Source organism: Rousettus aegyptiacus, unplaced genomic scaffold (genome assembly GCF_014176215.1).
Source record: "Rousettus aegyptiacus isolate mRouAeg1 unplaced genomic scaffold, mRouAeg1.p scaffold_m13_p_13, whole genome shotgun sequence".
Classification (NCBI taxonomy): domain Eukaryota; kingdom Metazoa; phylum Chordata; class Mammalia; order Chiroptera; family Pteropodidae; genus Rousettus; species Rousettus aegyptiacus.
Window position 1 is genome coordinate 54,864,720 of NW_023416288.1, and position 19,511 is coordinate 54,884,230.

Sequence of the window (19,511 nt, forward strand, 5' to 3'; positions counted from 1 at the left end):
TAGAGTAGAACACTGTTCAACAAAATAGAGTATCTAATTGTAATAATAAGAAACACTGAATATTTTTTAAAGTTATTTTTTAATGTGGTCGGTAAGATTTGGCTTAGAGTTTATAATTTTCTGATATTTTCTCACTAGATTAATTCTAGCCATTTTTTATAAAGATTTCTGTTACGTAAATCCTGTTTTCACATTGGCTTTCTTTAATGAGATTTAGATTCTGCTAAATACAGTGACTTCTCATAAGAATGCTGGAAATTGCTCTAAAGAAATGTATTAAAATACTGGGGAAAAATTGCAGTCTTAAAACCATAATACTCAAACCATAAACAAAAGTAATGAGAATGTTTATATATTTTTAGAGTCTCTGTTAATACTCACCAAAGTCTTAGTAATTTGGCCATTTTTTAAGTCAGTGCCAAGCTCCCTGCTACTTTTAACTTTAAATATGAGGTGATAATTCTTTTATCCTTCCTTAATCATTTGACTCACAGTACCTTGCTTAATTGCTTGCTAAAAGGAATCCTTAGATGGAAAGAGATGGTATCACTATTTGCAGCCCAATTAGTAGTTGTATTTGGAATAGAAAAATAAATTATTACTTATTGAAAATTGTTTAGGGGCTTGTTAACTGTGAAGACCCTGGACTTTGGAGTCAGCACCTGGCTCTTCATTCCAGCTCTGTCATTTTTCTAGCTTTGAGATCTTGGGCAAGTTACTTAACTATACACTCTAAACCCCAGCTTGCTCCTTTATAAAATAAAGAGAATAGTACCTACCTCATAGTTAGGAGAATCAGATGCAAATGTGTATAAAGTATTCAGTGAGGCACCTGCTATATAACAGGCATTCAAGTAGTTGCTAATATTATCAGCATACAATCTGAGGGCTCAAATCGGCCAGCCATTAGCAATCTGTTGTTAGCTGGGACATGCCAGTATTCTCTAGTAAACAGAATCTAATAGCAATCAGAAAATTGATGGGTTATTCATAGAGTAAGTGGCTTCTTGGATCCTCATCTGAAGCTACTGTTACTGAAAAAGTGGTGTTAAGGTTAACTAAATTCTGATTGTTGTCAGTTATTAACCAACCCCCAGAAAATAACTACAGTGTATACAATAAGAGGAACCGACCTCTAATTACAAGTCAAAACTGGACAAAATGGTAGGTGAAAAGTAACGGTATGAAGCTCCCAAATTCAGTAAGCTAAAGGAGTGTCATTCCTCAAACGAATTTTGTGGTTTAAAGAATTCCTTATGCTGAGAATAACATTCAGTGACATGTGCCTATATGTAACTTTTTGGTACTTTAAAAGGTGAAATGAACTAGAAGATGGAGCGTCTGGATTTTCTGTCAAATGTGTAATGTAGGCAAATCATTTGACCTCTTAATTTTATCTCTTGCAAAACGAGGATAATTCCTGCTTCCTCCTTTCAAATAGTGGCATTGTGATAATGAAAATTAGTTGATAATTCGATGTGGGGGGTAGTATTCTACAAATCAATCTTACTATTTTACAGTTTCTGAGTATTTTGTTCTTTTGAACTGTTTTCAGCTTGATTAAAACCACAGCATGTAAAACCCATCTAGAAAATTATCTGCAGAATTGATAGTTAACTGATGTAACTGAATCATAGTGTACGTACTATATAAGTTACCATCTTTCATGGGTTCCAGCCATTTTGCTTTTTAAATTAGTGATGATGATGCTAGATTTTAATATATAGCTAGTCACCTTTCAGGGAGGTTTCAGTGAGGCTTTTCTGTGTCTCTAGATTATTTGAGATAACTTTTTTTAAAATTAGCTCTTGTCCTCCCTCTACAGGAGAATTTGCAGCCTTCAAGTAGCCACATCATCATGGCAGCATCTACTCTTATTTCTTTAAGTCTTGTGTTCATACAATTTGTTAACATCAAAACACAGTTCTGTTCCTCAAATCTTTTTTTAAAGATACAAATTTCCAATGCATAAGCTGGTGTGGAACAGAGTGGAATTTCCCATCCAAGTAAAGAGGGAAGAATGTTTTAGGAACCAGAATTCTCTGCTGCCAGTGTTTCTTCTTCAACACAAGCACCACATGCATACAAGTCTACCCACTCCCAAGAAGAAAGAGGAGAGACCCTGAGTTCTGACCTTTTGATGGTCAGGCATGATGGAAAGAAACCACTGCTACAGCTTGGGAGATTTGCTATGGAAGGTCTGCCGGTCAACTTTGCCCTTCTAACCACCAGATCGATACGTGGCTGATCATCTAATGGGGCAGTTGCAATCACCGAGCATCATTCTCTTGCCTGTTCTGGGATTTCGTTGTGGAGCTCTTTCCCCTAGCCACCACTGGTTAATTTCTGAGGGATGGAACAAAAATGCAGCATGCCCTATCTGTGGAGTATGTTCAGTCCTTGACAAATTTTTATCACAATGAAGCTATTTTATTTTAATGGAAGATGAGAGGGGAGCAGGAGCTGCGTTTGGTGCAGAGGAAACGGGAATGCTGCATCTTTTTCCTGACCTACTGGGTTTCTGGCCTTTGTCCCTTTGCTCACTGAGGGTGTCCGCCTAACCACGCAGGCTGGAAAAGTGCTGGCACACATTGCCTTCTTTTCTCATTGGGTCCAGCAATGAAGAAAAGTGTTTGGGGATTTTGTTTCCCTCCACAATAAAGCAGGTTCTCAGGAAAATCTTCCTCCTAAGCTCTTCCAGTCACCAAGTACTTGTGTGGCTACTTTGTCCAGGGCACAAAAACGCCCTGGCAGTATCTAATTAAAAACCTACAAAACTGCTCAATAACAGTTTTAAATGTGAGACATTTATGTAATTTAAATGTAAGGTACAAGTTTTAATTTCTGAGTTTATTATATTTTTATTAAAAAGAAAATAATTTTCAGATCTAATTGAATTGGAATAAAATAATACTTCCCACCAGAATTATATATCCTGGAAAATTGTATTTTTGTTATATAAACAACTTTTAAAGAAAAATCATTATCCTTTTCTCTACCTAAATATGGGGAGTCTTAGCATAATGACAAATATTTATAATTTTTAAATTAATGGTACTTGCTGGATCCACACTAACATCTTTGCTAATATCTCACTGTTTCTTCCAACTTACTCCTACACTACATCCTTCATCCTCTTTCTAGTCTTTTATCTAGAATATGGAACCTAAAATAAAAATGGTGGTGTCTTCATTCATTCTCCTTCTTCCTTTTTTCCCAAGCCTGGTCTTCAAAAGGTTGGGTAGTTTTGCAGCTGGATTCCCCAGGCAGAACATAGACCATTGTTAGGTGTGTTGGGACCGAGGGAGGATGTGTGAAGCCTAACGTCAGTCATTTTTATGGAAGGAGCTGCTGTGGTATTCAGATCCTCTGTCTTTGTGTAAATGGAAAATATAACCTAGTCATAGCTTTCTTTGGCCTTTACTAAAGGGTCATGTAAGTCACAGTAGCAGCAAAGGAAGTGACTCTGGACGTATTAATGGCAGATACCTCCCTTATCATGAGTCTGGAATTTCTTATCAGGATTTAGGAATATAAATCAAATCAAATGTGCTTATCTCAACCAAGCTATGTGACCAAGGATCTGAAAGAAATTAGACAGGACTTCTAAAATAAACCAGGGAATTAGAAAATGTTACTGAAAATTTTCAAATTGTAATCCCGCTTGCCATCTTTCAGCCTACTGAAATTCACTGCCATTAGACGATTTTTACTAAAATACCTGTATTCAGAAGAAGGCCTACTGAAATTTCCATGGACTTGTCAAAGGTCCGGGTGAAATGGAAAATATACTGAAGTTTGTAGTGAATTTGAAAAACAGTGTGTTCTTAAGTCTTACATGAGCAGAGCAATGTCTTTGCATTTCAGAAATTGCAGAGACAGAAGTGGTTTGTGCTGATTTGAAGAGCATCTCGTGTGCATCATAATGCTGCCTACCTTTTAAAAGCCTTGTTTATTTTTCTTTTAAAAGTATGTCCCCATAGATACTTTTAACCATGCTTGTGTTCCCTTACTAAGATTGCAGAGAGCTGAGCTCAAACAATAGGCACGTCCTGCTGAGCAGGTAGAGCCTGCTGGAGGCTCAGGTGCAAGACTCCTTCTGGAGGGCGGCCGGAGCCAGCACAGGAGCTAGTTATGGACGAAGCTTAGCCCTGGAGTTTCCAAGCAATATGCAAGGTGATACACTTTTTTCTTCCTTTTTCAAATAGGTCACTTTCTCATTTGAAAAGGGGAACAGACTTGATCTCAAATGAAACTGTGCCCAGGCTCAGGGTATTCTCGAAAGATTTTCATAAAGCCCTTAAAAAATAAAAATAAGATTTGAAGGTTTTCCCTTTTCTTCCTTTTTCCATCAAATATTTTTTTCTCTAGTTTACAGTTGACATGAAGAAAGGGTGTCCTCTGAGTTTCACTTGCTTTATTTTTTGATGCTTAACTACAGATAGACGTGTTGAGCTCCTAAGGAAAACAAGGAGGAACTCCTTGTTTGTGCAAAGCACTTTATGAGTAAATTTGTGTAGATAGTATATGGCTGCTTCACTGATTATCTTGTAAGGCTGTCTTTTCCGTAAAGTGGCTGCAGTGCCTTCTGTAGTGTATTTTATTTGGGGTAAGAAGAGGTGAAGTCTTCTGAAACATTTGAGAGCAACCTTAAAAGATCATTTTAAAAGTGTAGTATTCCTGATGGACTTTTAATCATTAAACTACAGTCCTGGGTCTAGACTTTTGCCACTGAAATAATATTGACCAAAAAGTAGTTTATAAAAGAGATTTGTGAGCAGAAAATCCAATGTGGTTATTCACAATTATGTGCATCTTAAAAGAAGATTCTGTCTAGCTGTCCAATTCTGGTTCCTGAACATCCAGTCCCTGATTATATGTGAGAACTGGTAGGACATCCTGGGGTATCCCAGAAGATAAAATCCCATCTAAAGTATATGCATTACATTCCGGTTGGTGTTGGAGAAGAAGGAGCATGAGGTAGTTCCAAAGAAATAGTTCAAGACTTCAACACTGTCAACCTGGAACTAAATATTTCCTAGATTCTCACTGGGTGCAGTCACAGCTCCTCCATCACACAGCGTTATCTGCCACTCATCAGGCACCGATGGAACGGCTGCGCGCTGCCCCGCCTGTGCATTTCACCCTTCCGCCTCGTGCAGACCTCATCTAGCTTCGTCTAGCTTTAGTGTGAAGCATACTGCAGAGTTCAGGTGACCTCTTCAAAAAACTACCTCCTCAGGATGAGGTAATGAATAGTTACTTATTTTAAAATATGAAAATTCAGGAGCTCTAGAACATGAAGATGATTTAGGATTTTTAACTGACGTGTACTTGTATTTGAGCGTTCTCATTTTGTCCCGAAGGGCATTATACATTTAAACAGTAAAACTGAAAAATAGAGCTCAGCATATGTGAATGTTGTTGCAAGTGGTGCCAGAATCTGTTTAGGGGTACATTTCAGAATCTTAACCTTAAGTCAGTTGCATGAAATTAAATAGTTATGGTATCACTTCACTAACAATGATATAATTTTAATTTTCAGTGGGCTTGGCAAGACAGTACATCTTCATAATGAGTTAGCCACGGCTTTGTCACATGCACAGATAGAGAGACTGCCCAGCTGAGAGGGTAGGGAATGATAACCCATTTTGCAAGATTCTCTTCTTTGTTCAAGTTGGCATTGTTAGTGCTAGAACATCAGCACCTTGAGACTAGCAGATTCCAACCATTAGGGTATTTAAAAAAAAAAAAAAAGCCAGACATGGAAGGTTTACTGTGCGTATGAGCAGGAAATTGCTTATAGGTCATGCACTGAAATGGTGTAGGTGAGGCTCTAGAAAAATACCTTGACAATTTGCCAAATGATCTTACTGTGCCTTCATGATGCAATAAAAAAGCTAAAATTTTAGCAAAAATCAGTGATTTGTGAAGAGAGCAGCCACTCTGGTCTGACTCAGCTGTGTTAATATTTTTTAGAGTGCAATTTAGACTGCAAAGATAAATGCACTAAAGAGTTTATAGCCAAAATCACATTTTAAAAAAGTGAAAATCACAGGTAAATTTTCAGTGAACAAAATTATTTTTTTAAAGCACATAATCCCTAGTATAGCCAGATATATTTATCACATAGAGCAAATAGGTTGAAATTATAGTTCAGTGACATTTCTAGAGAAACTTTTTCTACTCCCATAGGTTCTTCAAAGCATGGAACTTTTATATAACAGAAATGTTTGACAGACATTTTAAGAAATTGCTGTAGTTTAGGATTGAAGTACTGTATGCTGGGCAGCAATCGTGTGTGTTAGTGAAAAGGGAGAAGGAAATTAAAATATAAGGCAGAATTTGATTTTGTCAGTTTCCAGAGAACTGCTGCCTACCCAGACACTGATTTTTCAGAGTTTGAAATATAAACTTGCCTCCCAGGACTGGTGGGCAGATTAAGTGGGACTGTGCTGCTAATGCTGTCTGGGGTGGTGTCGGGGCAGGTGGGGTCTGTGGGGGGGGGCGGGGCCTCCTTTCTTGGGGGGCATCAGAGTCGTTAATGACCTGGCCAGTGGTGTGAACGGGACACACTGCATGCATGGTGTGCTGCTTGTGTCCCGTTTCATTCTCACCACCCCCAAGAAAGGCAATACACCGCCTGGAGCACGGTCTCCAGATGTTTGCTAAGGTGTACCACCGATGCCCCAGGGCGCCGAGCGCCCGAGGAGTGCGTAGCATCTCTGCCTGATTGCTGGCCAGCCGAGAGCGAAGTGGCCAGTGTGTGTGTGTTCCATGTTGCTAGCTTGGGTAAAATTGAAAATACTGGTAAGATTTGTGTTTTATCAGTACACCAGACAGTAAGTTTTTTGTCGTTGTTTTCAGATAACTTATTTTTACCTCTGTTTGGGCAATGATATTTAAATTGAAATTCAGTCCTAAATGTTGTCATATAGTAAGGGTAATTAACAGTTTCAGGTATTTCTAAGGTAGAAGAGGACAGAAACTTAGCCCTAAAATCTTAAGTGATTTATTTAAAATGCATAGACAGTCCCCACCTCAAAAAAAAAATGTTTTAAGTAGATATTTTATTTCACCACAACTTCAATTGTTTAGTTTTAATTACTAAATCAGTTTCATTAAAATGTTTCATTTTATTTAGCTGTTTTGACTAATTACAATGTTATAACCAGTTGTGCATGAGGACACAGCAGTGTATCGTTCTTTTGTGATGCATTTTTTAAAGAATTCTATAGATTGAAGTAATCTTTGAAAACAAAGAACTGAATTGTTTATTCGTGTTAGTATAAAAAACAAAAAAACAAAAAAAAAAAGATGTGTGCAGTTTGTCTGCCTCTCCCACAGGCTGAGCACGCCGTCCAGTACCCCTGAGCGGCTGGTTCTCATCAGTTTGTAGGGGATCGGGCATGAGGTCCACTTAGGAGACGTGGCGGAGGAAGGGTTCCGTTGACAGGGGTGGAAGGGGGGTTGTGAGTAGGTTGCTTAGTACTGGTTTTCTTTTGAAAATTATCGTGTTGCGTTTGTGTGTGAAACGTTTTTACCCCGTGTGTGTTTTGGAGTGTGAGTTACATAGGAGGAAACTTCAGAGTAGCATAAGCAACAAAGCTCATAGACTAGGCACAAATGTAGAGAAAATGGACCAAATAGGATGGGGGAGGGCATGGGAGTTAAGTCTGAGGGTAAGGGAAAATGGACGTGAGGGTGGGAAATAAACCGTAATTATCCGAAATAAAATGTAAGAGTGCAATAAGTGTGCTTTTTACTAAGCTGTGAACGGTTTTTTTAAAAAATCATTCCTTATATATTTGTGTATGTTCTATAGCTGATTAAAACCAGCTATGTAAACATAATGCCTTTTTACTCACATCAGTTACCAACATAAGTGGCTAACCTTTATGTCTTATTTATCTTCATGTCTTATTAGTTTACATACAGGGTGTATGTGTGCTGTATCCTTTTCCCTCCCTCGTTCGGAAATGCATTCATCGGGTCCCCTGTGTGTTCCCCTTGTCGATGCTACACTTATAGTCTGTTCGGCCTTCATGATGTCGCCCGATTTGAAGGACTATCAGTGATATATCTTTGTGGTGATCTCATTCGTTGGTTGTACACTCTGACCCTTTCGTCACTCAGCAATTGCTGCTTCTCCTAAAATAGCTCAGAACTGGTCAGGGGATTGAGTGACCATTCATTGACATATGTTCCTTTGAATTCTATTCAGTGGTTATGATTGCTCTTTGGTTTGGACCACGAAAAAGGAAATCACCCCCCTTTTCATTTACTCCTTGGTTTGAGGACAGTTCTTCTGTCAGGGAGAGGAAAGGGAAGTCCTTCATGTTTTAACTGAGATGAATTGCTCCTGGTTTACCACTCCCAACCTTACGGCAACTCACACACACATCCTCTCCTCTCATTGCCGAAGGTTCAAGTTTAGTTCACTTCAGTTCCACTCAAGCATTGAAAAGGTTCTCATGGAGTTGGGTGTGCCCAGAGAAAAGATGGGGACTTTTTAATTGTCCACAGACCTCTCTGTAACTGCTTTGCAAAAATTACTATGGAGTAACTATTTTTAAAGCTTATTTTTCAATTCATAAAAAAAGACATTTATTTTCGGTCAAATATGTCTCCCTCTTGTCCCTTAATCCTCAGTGTTTGCTTGAATCTTTTCTTTTCCCCCCAATTCTTCCCCAGACCCACTTCTTGATACTTCGGTTCTCTTTCCTGCTCAGGTCCCTTCATTTGTACTTTGGAATTTTTCTCATGTAAATTTGTACAATGGAAAATATTGTTCAGTTTGGATAGAAAGCATGAAGAATTAAATAAAAAAAGCTGAAATTCAGATTGAAGAAATTTATTTCTGTGTAAAGTTATTTAAAACTCTGTATTATATAAAAGGCAAAAAAGTTCTATGTACTTGATGTGAATATGCGAATACTGCTATAATAAAGATTGACTGCATGGAGAAGTCTTATCAAGATTATTTTTCTAGCACTCTCACATTCAATAATGGAAGTAGCCAGGGTTTAGACAGTTCTTCCGGGCAGTGGAAAACTGAGAAATGCACAGTGTTTCATACATAATGTCCTTTACTGTTTGGTGGGTAGAAGTTTCTTATAGGAGAGAAAGTTTTAAGGTAAGTCATCCAGATGAACGCCTACTGCCTTGTACCTGCCTCACTGCTGTAGCAGTGACATTCTATTCTTTTGTCTGGTGTTGGTGATAACCCTCAAAGATTTTATGATGTTGGGACCTGCTGCCCGCTAGGGGCTCAGCTGAAGTACAGGCTGTAATTGCATCATTTAAGGAGTCTATCTGGAGAAGTTCCCCTTACTATTGTATCTTTCGAGCTTTCCTGACACAACTTGCAATAATGCATTTTGTGTGGAAACACAGAATGTACACTCATATATATATTTGAAACTATGCACACATTTTTACTTCATTTTTTTTTTAAATGCTGGCTACCCCTAATGAGTTGATTTTGTGCATCTGATGCCAGTACCTGAAATCTGAAAGATACCTAGAGTATCCTCAAACTATGTCTAATTACTACTGGGCAAAGTTTCCGGAGAGCTGGGCACTGCTTGAAACTTCACCTGGACACCTCATTAGAGAACATGAAGGACAGAAGCGTCTCCCAGATGGCACCTGTTTAGGAATCTGGTTTCTGGTCTTCATGCCCCTCCACCTAATCATAAAATGCTGTCCAGACCTCAGTATTTTTTTTCTGAACTGCAGTTTTCTCACTTGGAAAATATAATTCTGCAATGTGTTTTAGAAACTCATTTTCTAAATATCCTTCGTGCATGACTACAACAGAATTGTAGCCTTATTTTAAAGAATGTATTATCCTATAAGAGGTTTTCCTTAAAATTTAGCCCAGAATTGTGAATGCTCTAATTATTGTGATAAAATTCTATTATAAAGAACCCCACCACACTAGCTTTTCCGAAATCTGATCAGAAGCCGTGATAACTGAACAAACCTCCCCTCACCTGCTGGAACCCCGCTGGACTTCCTGTTCCTTAACAGTGACTGGACCCACCCTAGGCTTTGGTTCTCCTGTCCCTTGTCCTTAGAGCACTCTTCCCAAAGCCCCTCACACTGGTTCCTCCTACTTGTTCGGGTTTCAGCTCAAATGCCTTCCCTGTCAACCCCAAAGCCACTCGCCTCCAGCACGTTACCCAGTGTTATTTTCTTCATAGCACTTAGTAAACCTTGTCGTCGTCGTCCCTTCCTGAAACTAAGTTCTCCAGAAACAGACTTTCCTCGTTCAGCATTGTATTCCCAATGCCTAGGTGGCTAAAAACCTAAATTAAAAACATGAAGTTATGCTTCTAAGCAAGTCATTAACCCACTCTATACCGCAGATTTTTATCTGTAAATAGAGAAAAATTCTGTCCCACCTACTTAGAACTGTAATGCTACAGACAGTTGGAAAGTACTTTGAAATAAATTTTAGAAAAAGTCCTATTTTACCCTTGTCTCCCATTCCTCCAGCCCTGAGAATTCCTAGTTAGAAATGTCTTGATGACTTCCACAAATGGCCACTCAATACAGTGCCCAGCGCACAAGAGAGATGTAAGCACACTAAATGGACAGCCGTGACCTCTCACCTCTGTACATTCAGGGCAAGACTATACACCATCCGTAGAAAAATGGCAAGAGTTTTCACATTTACGGTCTATATATGTCTAAGACATTAGCTAAGGAGGCAGGCAGCATGACTAGTTACGTGTGGGGTCAGACCTAACGTCGCCACTCATCAGTGTGTGACCATAGGAAAGTCACTTCATCCCCTTGAGCTTCGATGTCCTCACAGATAAATAGAACTAACAGCTACGTGCACCAGGGGTTAGCCAAGGGGACCCACTGAGGGGCCTGTAACCATCTAGCACAGCAGCTGGGGGCACAGAAAACAATCTGTGAAAGGTGGCTGTCGTCACCAGAGACATCCAGAACTCGGTTCCTCATTCTTGACTAAAACGCTTTAATTTACAACTTTAACATACAGTATGCAGTCCATCATTTCTTGAAATTTTCACCTGGCTCCTGCAGGAAAACAAAAGTGGAAAGCTGTAAGTACTTGTTATTTTCAATAATTCAAATCCATAATTCTATTCTCTCAATTAGTCAAGCATCCACTGAGCACCCATCGTGAGTATCCTTGTGAGGAGGGAAGTAAAATCACCTTGCTCTCTCAGAGTTTACAGTCTGGTTATTAAAATGTTTTTAATTATGTGTGGGAACAGTGGGGAATCTAAGAAGACAGAAGAGGTCAGTGCTGGCAGACGTGTTCACAGAGGCGGAGCGGGAGGCCGTTAAGGACTGGGACCTCTGTCCTTAACAAAGCCAGAAACACGTGACAAGCTGTCAAAAAGCTTAGCTGCCTGCCCTGTCATGACATTTTCTCCCATCTCCTCCCTACATACCCAAAAACTGCTGTAATTTTCATGTTGATAAACTACTTCTAATTAAAAGTATAAAGGCAGTACTAATAAGATTTAATGGAAACACTCAACTATCATTTAATGCTTCCCATCCTTTAAAACAATTTCCAAGGCAGGTTGAATGATGGCAATTATAATTGTGTACCGATTAATTTAAAATGTTAAATGACAATGTCCTAACCGCTGCGGGGAAAGAAGCTCCTCCTATCACCTTCCTTCTGAAAGAAGAAAAACTGACTGACTTCCTGATCTGGGAAACGAAAGGGTCATAACCTTTTACCGTTTAAAGAGTTAACAACCATGCAATTCCATATCGTGCTATTCTTGGATGCAGTTCCATGTAAATGCTAAGGGCAGAACACTAGTATTTTTGCAACTACAAACATACACTGTAAGCCTCTGGTCCACCCCTGTAATCTCTGTGCAGCGCTGGTACTTAAAAGTCTTTGATGGATAAATGGGTTCCTAAATTTTAACAAAACTTAGGAAAAAAGAATTTTTAAAAACATACAGTTGTAGATAAGACCAAAGCGCGAGGCCGGGGGACAAATGTGAAAATATAAAAGACAAAAATTAGACACATGATGTGGTTAACTGTTTTTCATGCTGTTAGAAAATGCATTTTCTTTGAGACCATCATAGGGACAAAACCAAAACATGTTTACTGTCCAAAGGTAAATATAACTTTAAAAAACTAGGAACCTGGGGCATACTCACTTGTAGAGTCGGGGCTACCTTTTCAGTCTTCATCATCAGGAAGGATACCTAATTCTTCATCCGTCCACTGGGAAGGATCTGGATATGCAAAGTGACCCTGGTGACATCATTAAAAAAAAAAGTCAATAACCTATATTCCGCACAATTACATTTAAAAATTTTTTGAAAAGAAAAACATGTCATAAGGCTGTCACATATACAGCCCTTGACATACCATAGAAACAAATTCTCTAACTACTTGATGGTCCAACTGCTCTTCAATCTGTTCAATGGAAGCTGTGGACCGAATTTTAAAGGCCTGCCATTTGGAAGCCACCAGCCTGAGCCAGCACTCAAATACGTGTTTGTGATGGAGGGCTGAGGGATGGAGGCCAGAGATCTCAGAGCTTCCCCATCTCTCAGTGATGTCTAAAGCCACGGCAAAACCTGATGGACGTCTCAAACCGCCCTGTCGTTCCAGCTGGGAGCCTGAGGAGCCTCAGGTGGACTCGTTCATCTGACACCCCAATCTAAGGCGCATCTGGCTGTACCACCATCTCACGCCAAACAGCCACCCAACAGCCACACACAGTGCGATAGGTGTCTACGTGCTGCCAGTTCACAGACTGGGCAGCTCCTTTTTGGTTTTTGGGTTTTTTTTTTTTTTTTTTTTAGGTGAAGCAACCCTTGGTTGACCTCACAGATTGCAAGGACCTTGTCAGCTTACAATCCCTTATTTTATTATTTATGCCTACGGCACCTGGTCTTCCTAGGTGGTCTCCCAACCAAGTACTAACCAGCCCTGACCCTGCTTAGCTTCCAAGATCAGAAGGGATTGGGCACGTTCAGGGTGGAATGGCCGTAGATGACAAAGATTCTTTTTGGCCAACAAGGGCACAGAGAAGTTCTACGAGAAATGGGATATTAATCAACTCGACGCTTCTAAAACTTGTACGCTGTTTAAATTTAACATTCTTTTCCTACCCTGAAAACAAAACCAAATTTACTAAAATTCAAAGTATTCTGGATCAACAGCACAGATTTCAGTGGCGTAAAGGTTTCATTTCCTAGAGAACAGGGTCTGTGCAAACGCAATAAAAGCTCAAGTGAGGCTAAGGATGTGTTAGAAAGTCACCAGAAACTAACTTCCCTCCTCAAAACAAATTAGCCCATACCTACCCCACCCAAGCTGGCTGCCCTGGGCCTCATTCATCATTTCAAGGATTTAAGTGTGAAGCAACCCACCCGTGAACACCTAGTTTAGAGGGTAAAAGAATTAACTTCGAGTCTCCCTCCGAATATGGCAAACTAACAAACCATAAGACGTGAACTACCCACATGTGCGAGCTTGAATACGACAGGTGTGAAATACATTTTATTAAGTAACAGGACTCCTGCATGGACAGAGGACACCACGGCGACAGGATACACAGCAGTCCTCCCTCATCCTTGGGGATCACGTACCAGGACCCCCCAGGGATGCCTGACACTGCAGAGTATACTGAACCCTACAAATACTAGGTATTTCTCCTATACATACATACCTTTTCACTTAAAGGAAGCAATTTACAGCTTCTCTTTGGCGCGTCCGAATTGCCGAATTTGCTTTGGGGCCATTACGAAGTAAAATAAAGGTCACCTGAACACGAAGACCATGACAGTTGATCTAATAACTGAGATGGCTACTGAGTGACTGACGGGCATGGGGACGCTGGGCCAAGGGATGGTTCTCAGCCGGGGTGGGGAAAAGCGGGACAGCAGGACATTACACCGCACCACTCAGAATGGCGCACACTTTAAAACGTATGAATCGCTTATTTCTGGAATTTTCCATTTAGTATTTTCAGACCAAGGTTGACCCAGGTAACTGAAACCACAGGTAAGGGGGGACTACTGTATCCAGGCAGAAAAATGGTCTACAAACAGAAAAAAAAAATAAAGATAAACTATTACTATGTCTTCCCTCCCCTCACCCACAAACAAGAGAAAGACACCCCCCTGCACTTGCCAGCACAGCGTCGGAGTCGTGCCATAAGCGCCAGAGAATCCAGAACCACATGGTCCCGCTGAAGAACTCGGCCTGGAGCACCTGGGATCTGGTGAGCTGGGGGAACTGCCGGTACTGGGGCTCGATGTGCACGCCGCCGCCAGCGCTGCGGGACAGGACGACAGTGAGCAGTCGCTGTGGCTCCACAGTGTGACGCTACGGCATCCAAAACTCGGAGCTACATCCAGAAACTAATCCTAACGTTTCCCATCTCCACCACGCACGGAATGATAGAGCTCCACAGTCTCTCAAAATACTCATGTCATAAGCTTACTTTAAATTTGTGTACCAGCAAAAACTAGCCTGAACTGACGAGAAGCTAATTATGATTTTCCTTTAGTGACTACTCATGCATCTTGTACCAGAAATATGAATGTGTTGATAATGGGGTACTGGCCCCAAGAGTTTTAGTAAAGAAAACGTGAAGGCCAAAATTAATTTGCTTATTTGTTTTTCTCAATAAACAAGTGACCTAGTACTTGTGTCCTCCCCCTAGAATGAAGCGCCATTATCTTTCTTGTATTCTGCTCTAACCCCAGCACCTAGAAAGTATCCTGGACTCTAAAAAATACTCATAAATACTTATGACTCAATGTGTGCTATGGAAGTACCAAGACCTCAGCAAAGAGGAGCACCGCTCCCCCTAGACTCCCCACAGAAGGTCAAGGGCTATTGCTGGTGGCTCTCTCCATCACTGTCTTTGCTCAGGTCACACAAGCCTTTTCCTTCTTCCCACCTCACACGTGTCTCAGCTCCATATTTTTAAAAGACATGTGACTTTAGGCAAGTCACTCCTTTAATTTCCCTGAATCTCAGTTCCCTAACAAGTTAAATAATACTTGTAGGGTCCTTACTAGGCACAAGCAACTGTCCTAAAATACTTTAGAAAACTGTAATTCATTTAATTCCCTAGAAGTCAACATCACCCCTCATTATACAGGTGACAAAACTGAGGCATAAGGAGATCAAGAAACTTTTTCAAGGTCATACAGCCAGAGTGTGGCAGGCACTCCCCTGCACTACCTCCTGGTAAAGTGTAGATGATGCTCTAAGGGGCCTGAAACACCACCTAGAAAAAACCCAGTGTACTATTTTCAGTCCTGCTCTTAGGGAAGCTCTCTGCATTACCGACTTGTTTCTGGCAGGTGTGCCCTCCCTTGGCATCCCAGCGCCATGCTCTCTGGCTGGCTTCTTGGGCTACATACTTCACTGGGTGGCTCTTTGGCTCACTCTCTTAAATTCTGACGTTGCAAGAGTGAGCCCTAATGTAGACTATAAATTTGGGTGGTAACGTGTTCGTGTAGCTTTATCTGTTTTAACAATTATGTCGCACTCTGATGGGGATGTTGATAATGGAGGACGTGACGCATGTGTGGGAGCAAAAGGGAAATACGGGAAATCTCTGCACCTTCTGCTCAATTGTAGTATAAATCTAAAACTGCTCTTTAAAAAAAAAAAAAAGGCCTTTAAAAAAGAAAAATTCTGATATTGCTCAAGGATCCACTTTTGGCTCTCTTACGCCTGGCTGTCTCCACACCTGTACCTTAGGGAACTAATTCACCCTCAAGCCAGAGTGATTTTTCAGAATTAAAATCTGGCCAAGTTACGTGTAATTGAAACCTCTCAAAGACCGCCACCGCCTTTTAAATTTTTCAGTCAGACATCAGGACCCTCTACCATTCCTTCCCTCTGCCCTCACCTCCGCCGGTCCCTGCCTCTCACTAGATGCTTCGAAACACACGGTATTGGCTGTTTCCTCGGCCAGAACCGCCCCCTCGCTTCCCCAACTCCTGCTCTCGCTTCCAGATTAGCTCCAGTTTGTGTCCACACCCTACTGGCTCCCCTGGTGTGGGGATGGCCCGACACCGTTTAATACCTGCCAGGTGACCAGCCTCACCCGACCCCCTCTGTACCCCACTCTCCCAGGACCCGGTGTCGGGGAACCAGAGGCAAGCACCGCCCCACGCGCGGTCGGACTACAAGTCCCAGCATGCCTCGGGGCGGGGGTCGCTGCAGGGGCAAGATCCGCATCCGCGCAGGCGCCCGGCGTCAAGGTGAGGACATTCGGGAGACGCGCTGTTAGAAGCAGGCGAAGCCCCCACCCCCGCCCTCACTCACTGACGGACTCCTCCGCCTCCAGCCTCCCGCAGGCGGAGGCCTCCGAAGAGGCGGCCTCCGCCGCGAACGAAGGGCGCCAGCCGCATCAGAACCGACATGCCTGCCCGCGTCCGGACAGTCGTCCCGAGGCCGCACCACCGCCTGCACGTCACTTCCCCCCGGCGCCCCGCCCCGGACGTCAGTGGCGTCGCCCCGCCCATCTCCTGAAGGGCGACGTCTGAGGCGGGGGAATGCGGCAGTTCCTGTCCCAAGTTAGCATCTCAGTCCCTTTCCAGGGGAGGGCTGCGCGCTCGGAGGGACGCGGCGTGTCGTGGTTCAGCTGGTGAGGAGGCGCCCTCAGCATCGCTAAGGGACGGCCCTGACGTGCTCCGCTGGGCGGAGCCACGCTTTCGGCCCCGGGAAAGGCGCACCGCTGTGGGAGCACCTGTTAGTAAGGCGTGTGCAAAGAAATTCCCTAACGCTGAGTCTGAACTCGCTCCTCCCTGTGCGGGTCCGTTTTCCCACCTGAATCGGCCAGTCTGCCTGCTCCTCTTGAATTAACTGCCTCCCAGACCCTCTTAGGCTGCAAACCCTGTGTGAACCCTTGGTCCTTCCCAAAGCTAGTCCTTTGAAGTCATCGCTCCTGCAAGAGGCTCACAGCGGTATCTTTTAAGTCTTCCTTTATTGTCGTTGTGTAAACTTGAACTTTACCCACCAGCAGCCAGTGATTCCCAAATGTCAGTACATAGACTAGTGGCATCAAGAGTCACCTGAGGAGCCCTACCCCAGATACTCTCAGTCTGGAGTAGGGCCAAGGAATCTGCATTTTAGCGTGGCCTCCAATTTATGCATTGCACCTAATTCCTTGATCCTGAACCACACCCGAATTCTTGGTTTTTGTCTCTTCCTATTGCCTTCTGTTAGATCCTGGATGGATTCCATGCTTCTCTAAACGCACCGCCCCAAATTCTTACGGTCTCCACTTAGGGGCTGTGGTTTTCCTAGGCACCTCCAGGTTTGATTAAATTATAAATTTTCCCGGCCAGCCTCACACCTTGGCTATTTTAATTTGAAATGGAGCACTTGCTAAGCACTGAAGACTTCACGGTCAGAGTCACAAGCATGAAAAACAGGATTTTATGGAGAGAAATGTAGACCTGAATTTAGGGATTTGAGTGCCTAGAATATAATTAATACCCCTCCTCCTGGGCCAGAATTTGGGCCTCTATGTGCCCTGTAACAGGAAATCTCCCTGGAGTGAGGCCCACTTAAAGCGTACGATTGCTGAGCTGCCCCACACCCTATTGATTGATCCTCTGTCCCTGTAGACTCTCTCTCTTGTCCTCGTGCCCTTCTGTTCCCTAAGTATATAAATTAGAGGGAAAAGTCCACTATTTAATGGACAGAAGTTGACTTTCCAGCTGATATACTACAGTGGAGCTGTCTCTGTGTTACCTACCGTTCACTTTCCTTTTGTGACAGGTGCAAACTACTAAGATAAGAAGTTCATGATTTGGGAAGACAAGGCTTGCCATTCTTCCTAGGGAACTCACTCCCCAAACTACACAGCCGCCTTGGTCTCAGGAAAGAACAATGCTATGATTCCAAGGCCACACAAAAAAAGCACAGCTTAAACAAAAAAGAGCATTGAACTTGGAGTCTGAAGATCTGAAGTTCAGACTTCAGCTCTGCCAATTATTAGCTCTATGAATCTGGACAAGTCACTTCTATGAGAGTCAGTGGCCTTCATCTGAATTTGGGCCATTTAAGATGGTACCTGGCCCACAGCATATACTTAGGGAATTTTTATTCTTTTATTATACCTCCCTTTCCTGGAAGCAACAGCTTTTTGGATGAACTAAAATTACCTTGCCCTCCTCATGTTTCTTGCTGAATTACAAAACTAAAAGTTTTAACTTCAACGCTTGAATTTAAAGTAATATTGTTTAACAGACCATATGTGCAGTCCTTAGCTTTAATGTTTTACATCACAAATTCTGTTTCTTTTACCATAAAAAGTTTATGGTCCCAATCAAATCATTTTGAGTACATAGCGGTTATACATTTTGTTTTGCAGGCATGCTCTAAGAACTCCAGGGGCAAATATCCCTTACTGCCTTTTGCAGGTTGCCTGGTAGCCCTTTTGTTTCCCCTATTTAGATGGGTGCATTTTAGAAGGTGAGGGAGAAGATGCCAACCAGTGGCACTGAGCTCTCAGCTTCTAAATGCAAATCAAATTACCAAATTTTGACAAACTGTGAAGACAGACTATAAATGACCTAGCATAGAGCATCTAACCCCAAATCAAGACCTTATTCTATAACTGGAAACAGAAAACAAAGCAAGGGAATGAAAAAAATATATTGTTCACAAGACTTCATGTTTATTTAATTTCCTACTCTTAAAGACTTGCTTGATCTCGCTTTCCCTGTGAGTCTCAGGAAGAAAAAAGGAACTCGTCTTTTCAGTGGTTTTAGTAACACTGAAATGAACCTGTATTTTCTTCAGAGGAGATCGAGCTGTGGTCTTTCAGGGGCGATGCCAGGCTGCCACGGTATCTACTTACACCAAAGAAAGTAGCCTTTTCTTCTTAAGATGGTGACTTTAAAACTAATTTAGCATTTTTAAGATACTTATTTTAAAATACAGCAAATTACCTATATCAAAGTGCACTGTTAACCTTTTTTCTCTTTGATACAGCCGTGTTCATTTTCTGTTGCTGCTGTAACAACAGCTCTTGAGGAACTGAGGCCCTCGGTCCAACAGCCCACGAGGAACCGAATTGTGCCAACAACCACATGAGTGAGCTCGACATCAGACCCACCCCAGTGGAGCCTGAGGATGCCTACAGCCTGTGCAGGACCCCTGAACAGAGGACCTGGCTAAATGGCACCCACATTCCTGACCCGCCGACACAGTGAGGTAATGCATGTTGTGTATTTGTGTGCAGTGATAGAGAATACATACCACAGAGGGCTTCATTACACCCACTGGCTGTGAGGAAAGGTTTGGTGGTGCTGTGTAGGCGCAGGGAGACGCCTGCTCTGCGTGTACCCTGCTCCCGCCCCACGGCGTAAGTGTACGTGCACCCGGCACAGGGCCGTGGGTCTGGCTGGCGTGTCCGTGAGGAGGCAGCCGAACAGCACCACTGCCCCTCCCAGATCCCTGGAGCCACCCCAGTCCCTCACGGGCTGATCAGAATGCCCTCCCCTCAACAC

General features: G+C 42.3%; 3 protein-coding genes and 1 pseudogene across 6 annotated transcripts in view; 2 read left to right on the top strand and 2 right to left on the bottom strand.

Annotated features, from left to right (window-relative positions):
• Positions 1-8,968, top strand: part of BRAF (B-Raf proto-oncogene, serine/threonine kinase) — a 107,954-nt gene extending 98,986 nt beyond the window's left edge. For all 4 annotated transcript variants that reach the window (XM_016132999.2, XM_036230820.1, XM_036230818.1 and 1 more), the window contains one exon: positions 1,826-8,968. In XM_016132999.2, the coding sequence (XP_015988485.1) occupies positions 1,826-1,972 (147 nt within the window). In that variant the 3' untranslated portion in view covers positions 1,973-8,968. The remainder of the gene's footprint in view (positions 1-1,825) is intronic.
• A 2,004-nt stretch (positions 8,969-10,972) lies between these two features.
• On the bottom strand, positions 10,973-16,473 carry NDUFB2 (NADH:ubiquinone oxidoreductase subunit B2). Its single transcript, XM_016133021.2, has 4 exons — positions 16,315-16,473; positions 14,158-14,302; positions 12,171-12,267; positions 10,973-11,055 (listed from the first exon to the last, which is right to left on the bottom strand). Exons 1-3 carry the CDS (start codon positions 16,410-16,412, stop codon positions 12,193-12,195), a joined length of 318 nt encoding a protein of 105 aa, XP_015988507.1. The 5' UTR covers positions 16,413-16,473; the 3' UTR covers positions 10,973-11,055; positions 12,171-12,192.
• On the bottom strand, positions 12,898-13,016 carry LOC118610827 (annotated as a pseudogene).
• Positions 16,474-16,487: 14 nt separating the features above from the next.
• Positions 16,488-19,511, top strand: part of DENND2A (DENN domain containing 2A) — a 102,800-nt gene continuing 99,776 nt past the window's right edge. The window contains exons 1-2 of the mRNA XM_036230816.1: positions 16,488-16,636; positions 18,994-19,215. The gene's annotated coding sequence lies outside the window, so the exon portion shown is untranslated. The remainder of the gene's footprint in view (positions 16,637-18,993; positions 19,216-19,511) is intronic.

Coding starts and splice junctions, on each gene's coding strand:
- NDUFB2 (XM_016133021.2), bottom strand. CDS start 16,412: ATGTCGGTTCTGATGCGGCTGGCGCCCTTCGTTCGCGGCGGAGGCCGC. Junction 14,303..16,314: donor GGAGGCGGAGGAGTCCGTCA/GTGAGTGAGGGC, acceptor CCTGTCCCGCAG/CGCTGGCGGCGGCGTGCACA. Junction 12,268..14,157: donor ACGACTCCGACGCTGTGCTG/GCAAGTGCAGGG, acceptor TGATGTCACCAG/GGTCACTTTGCATATCCAGA.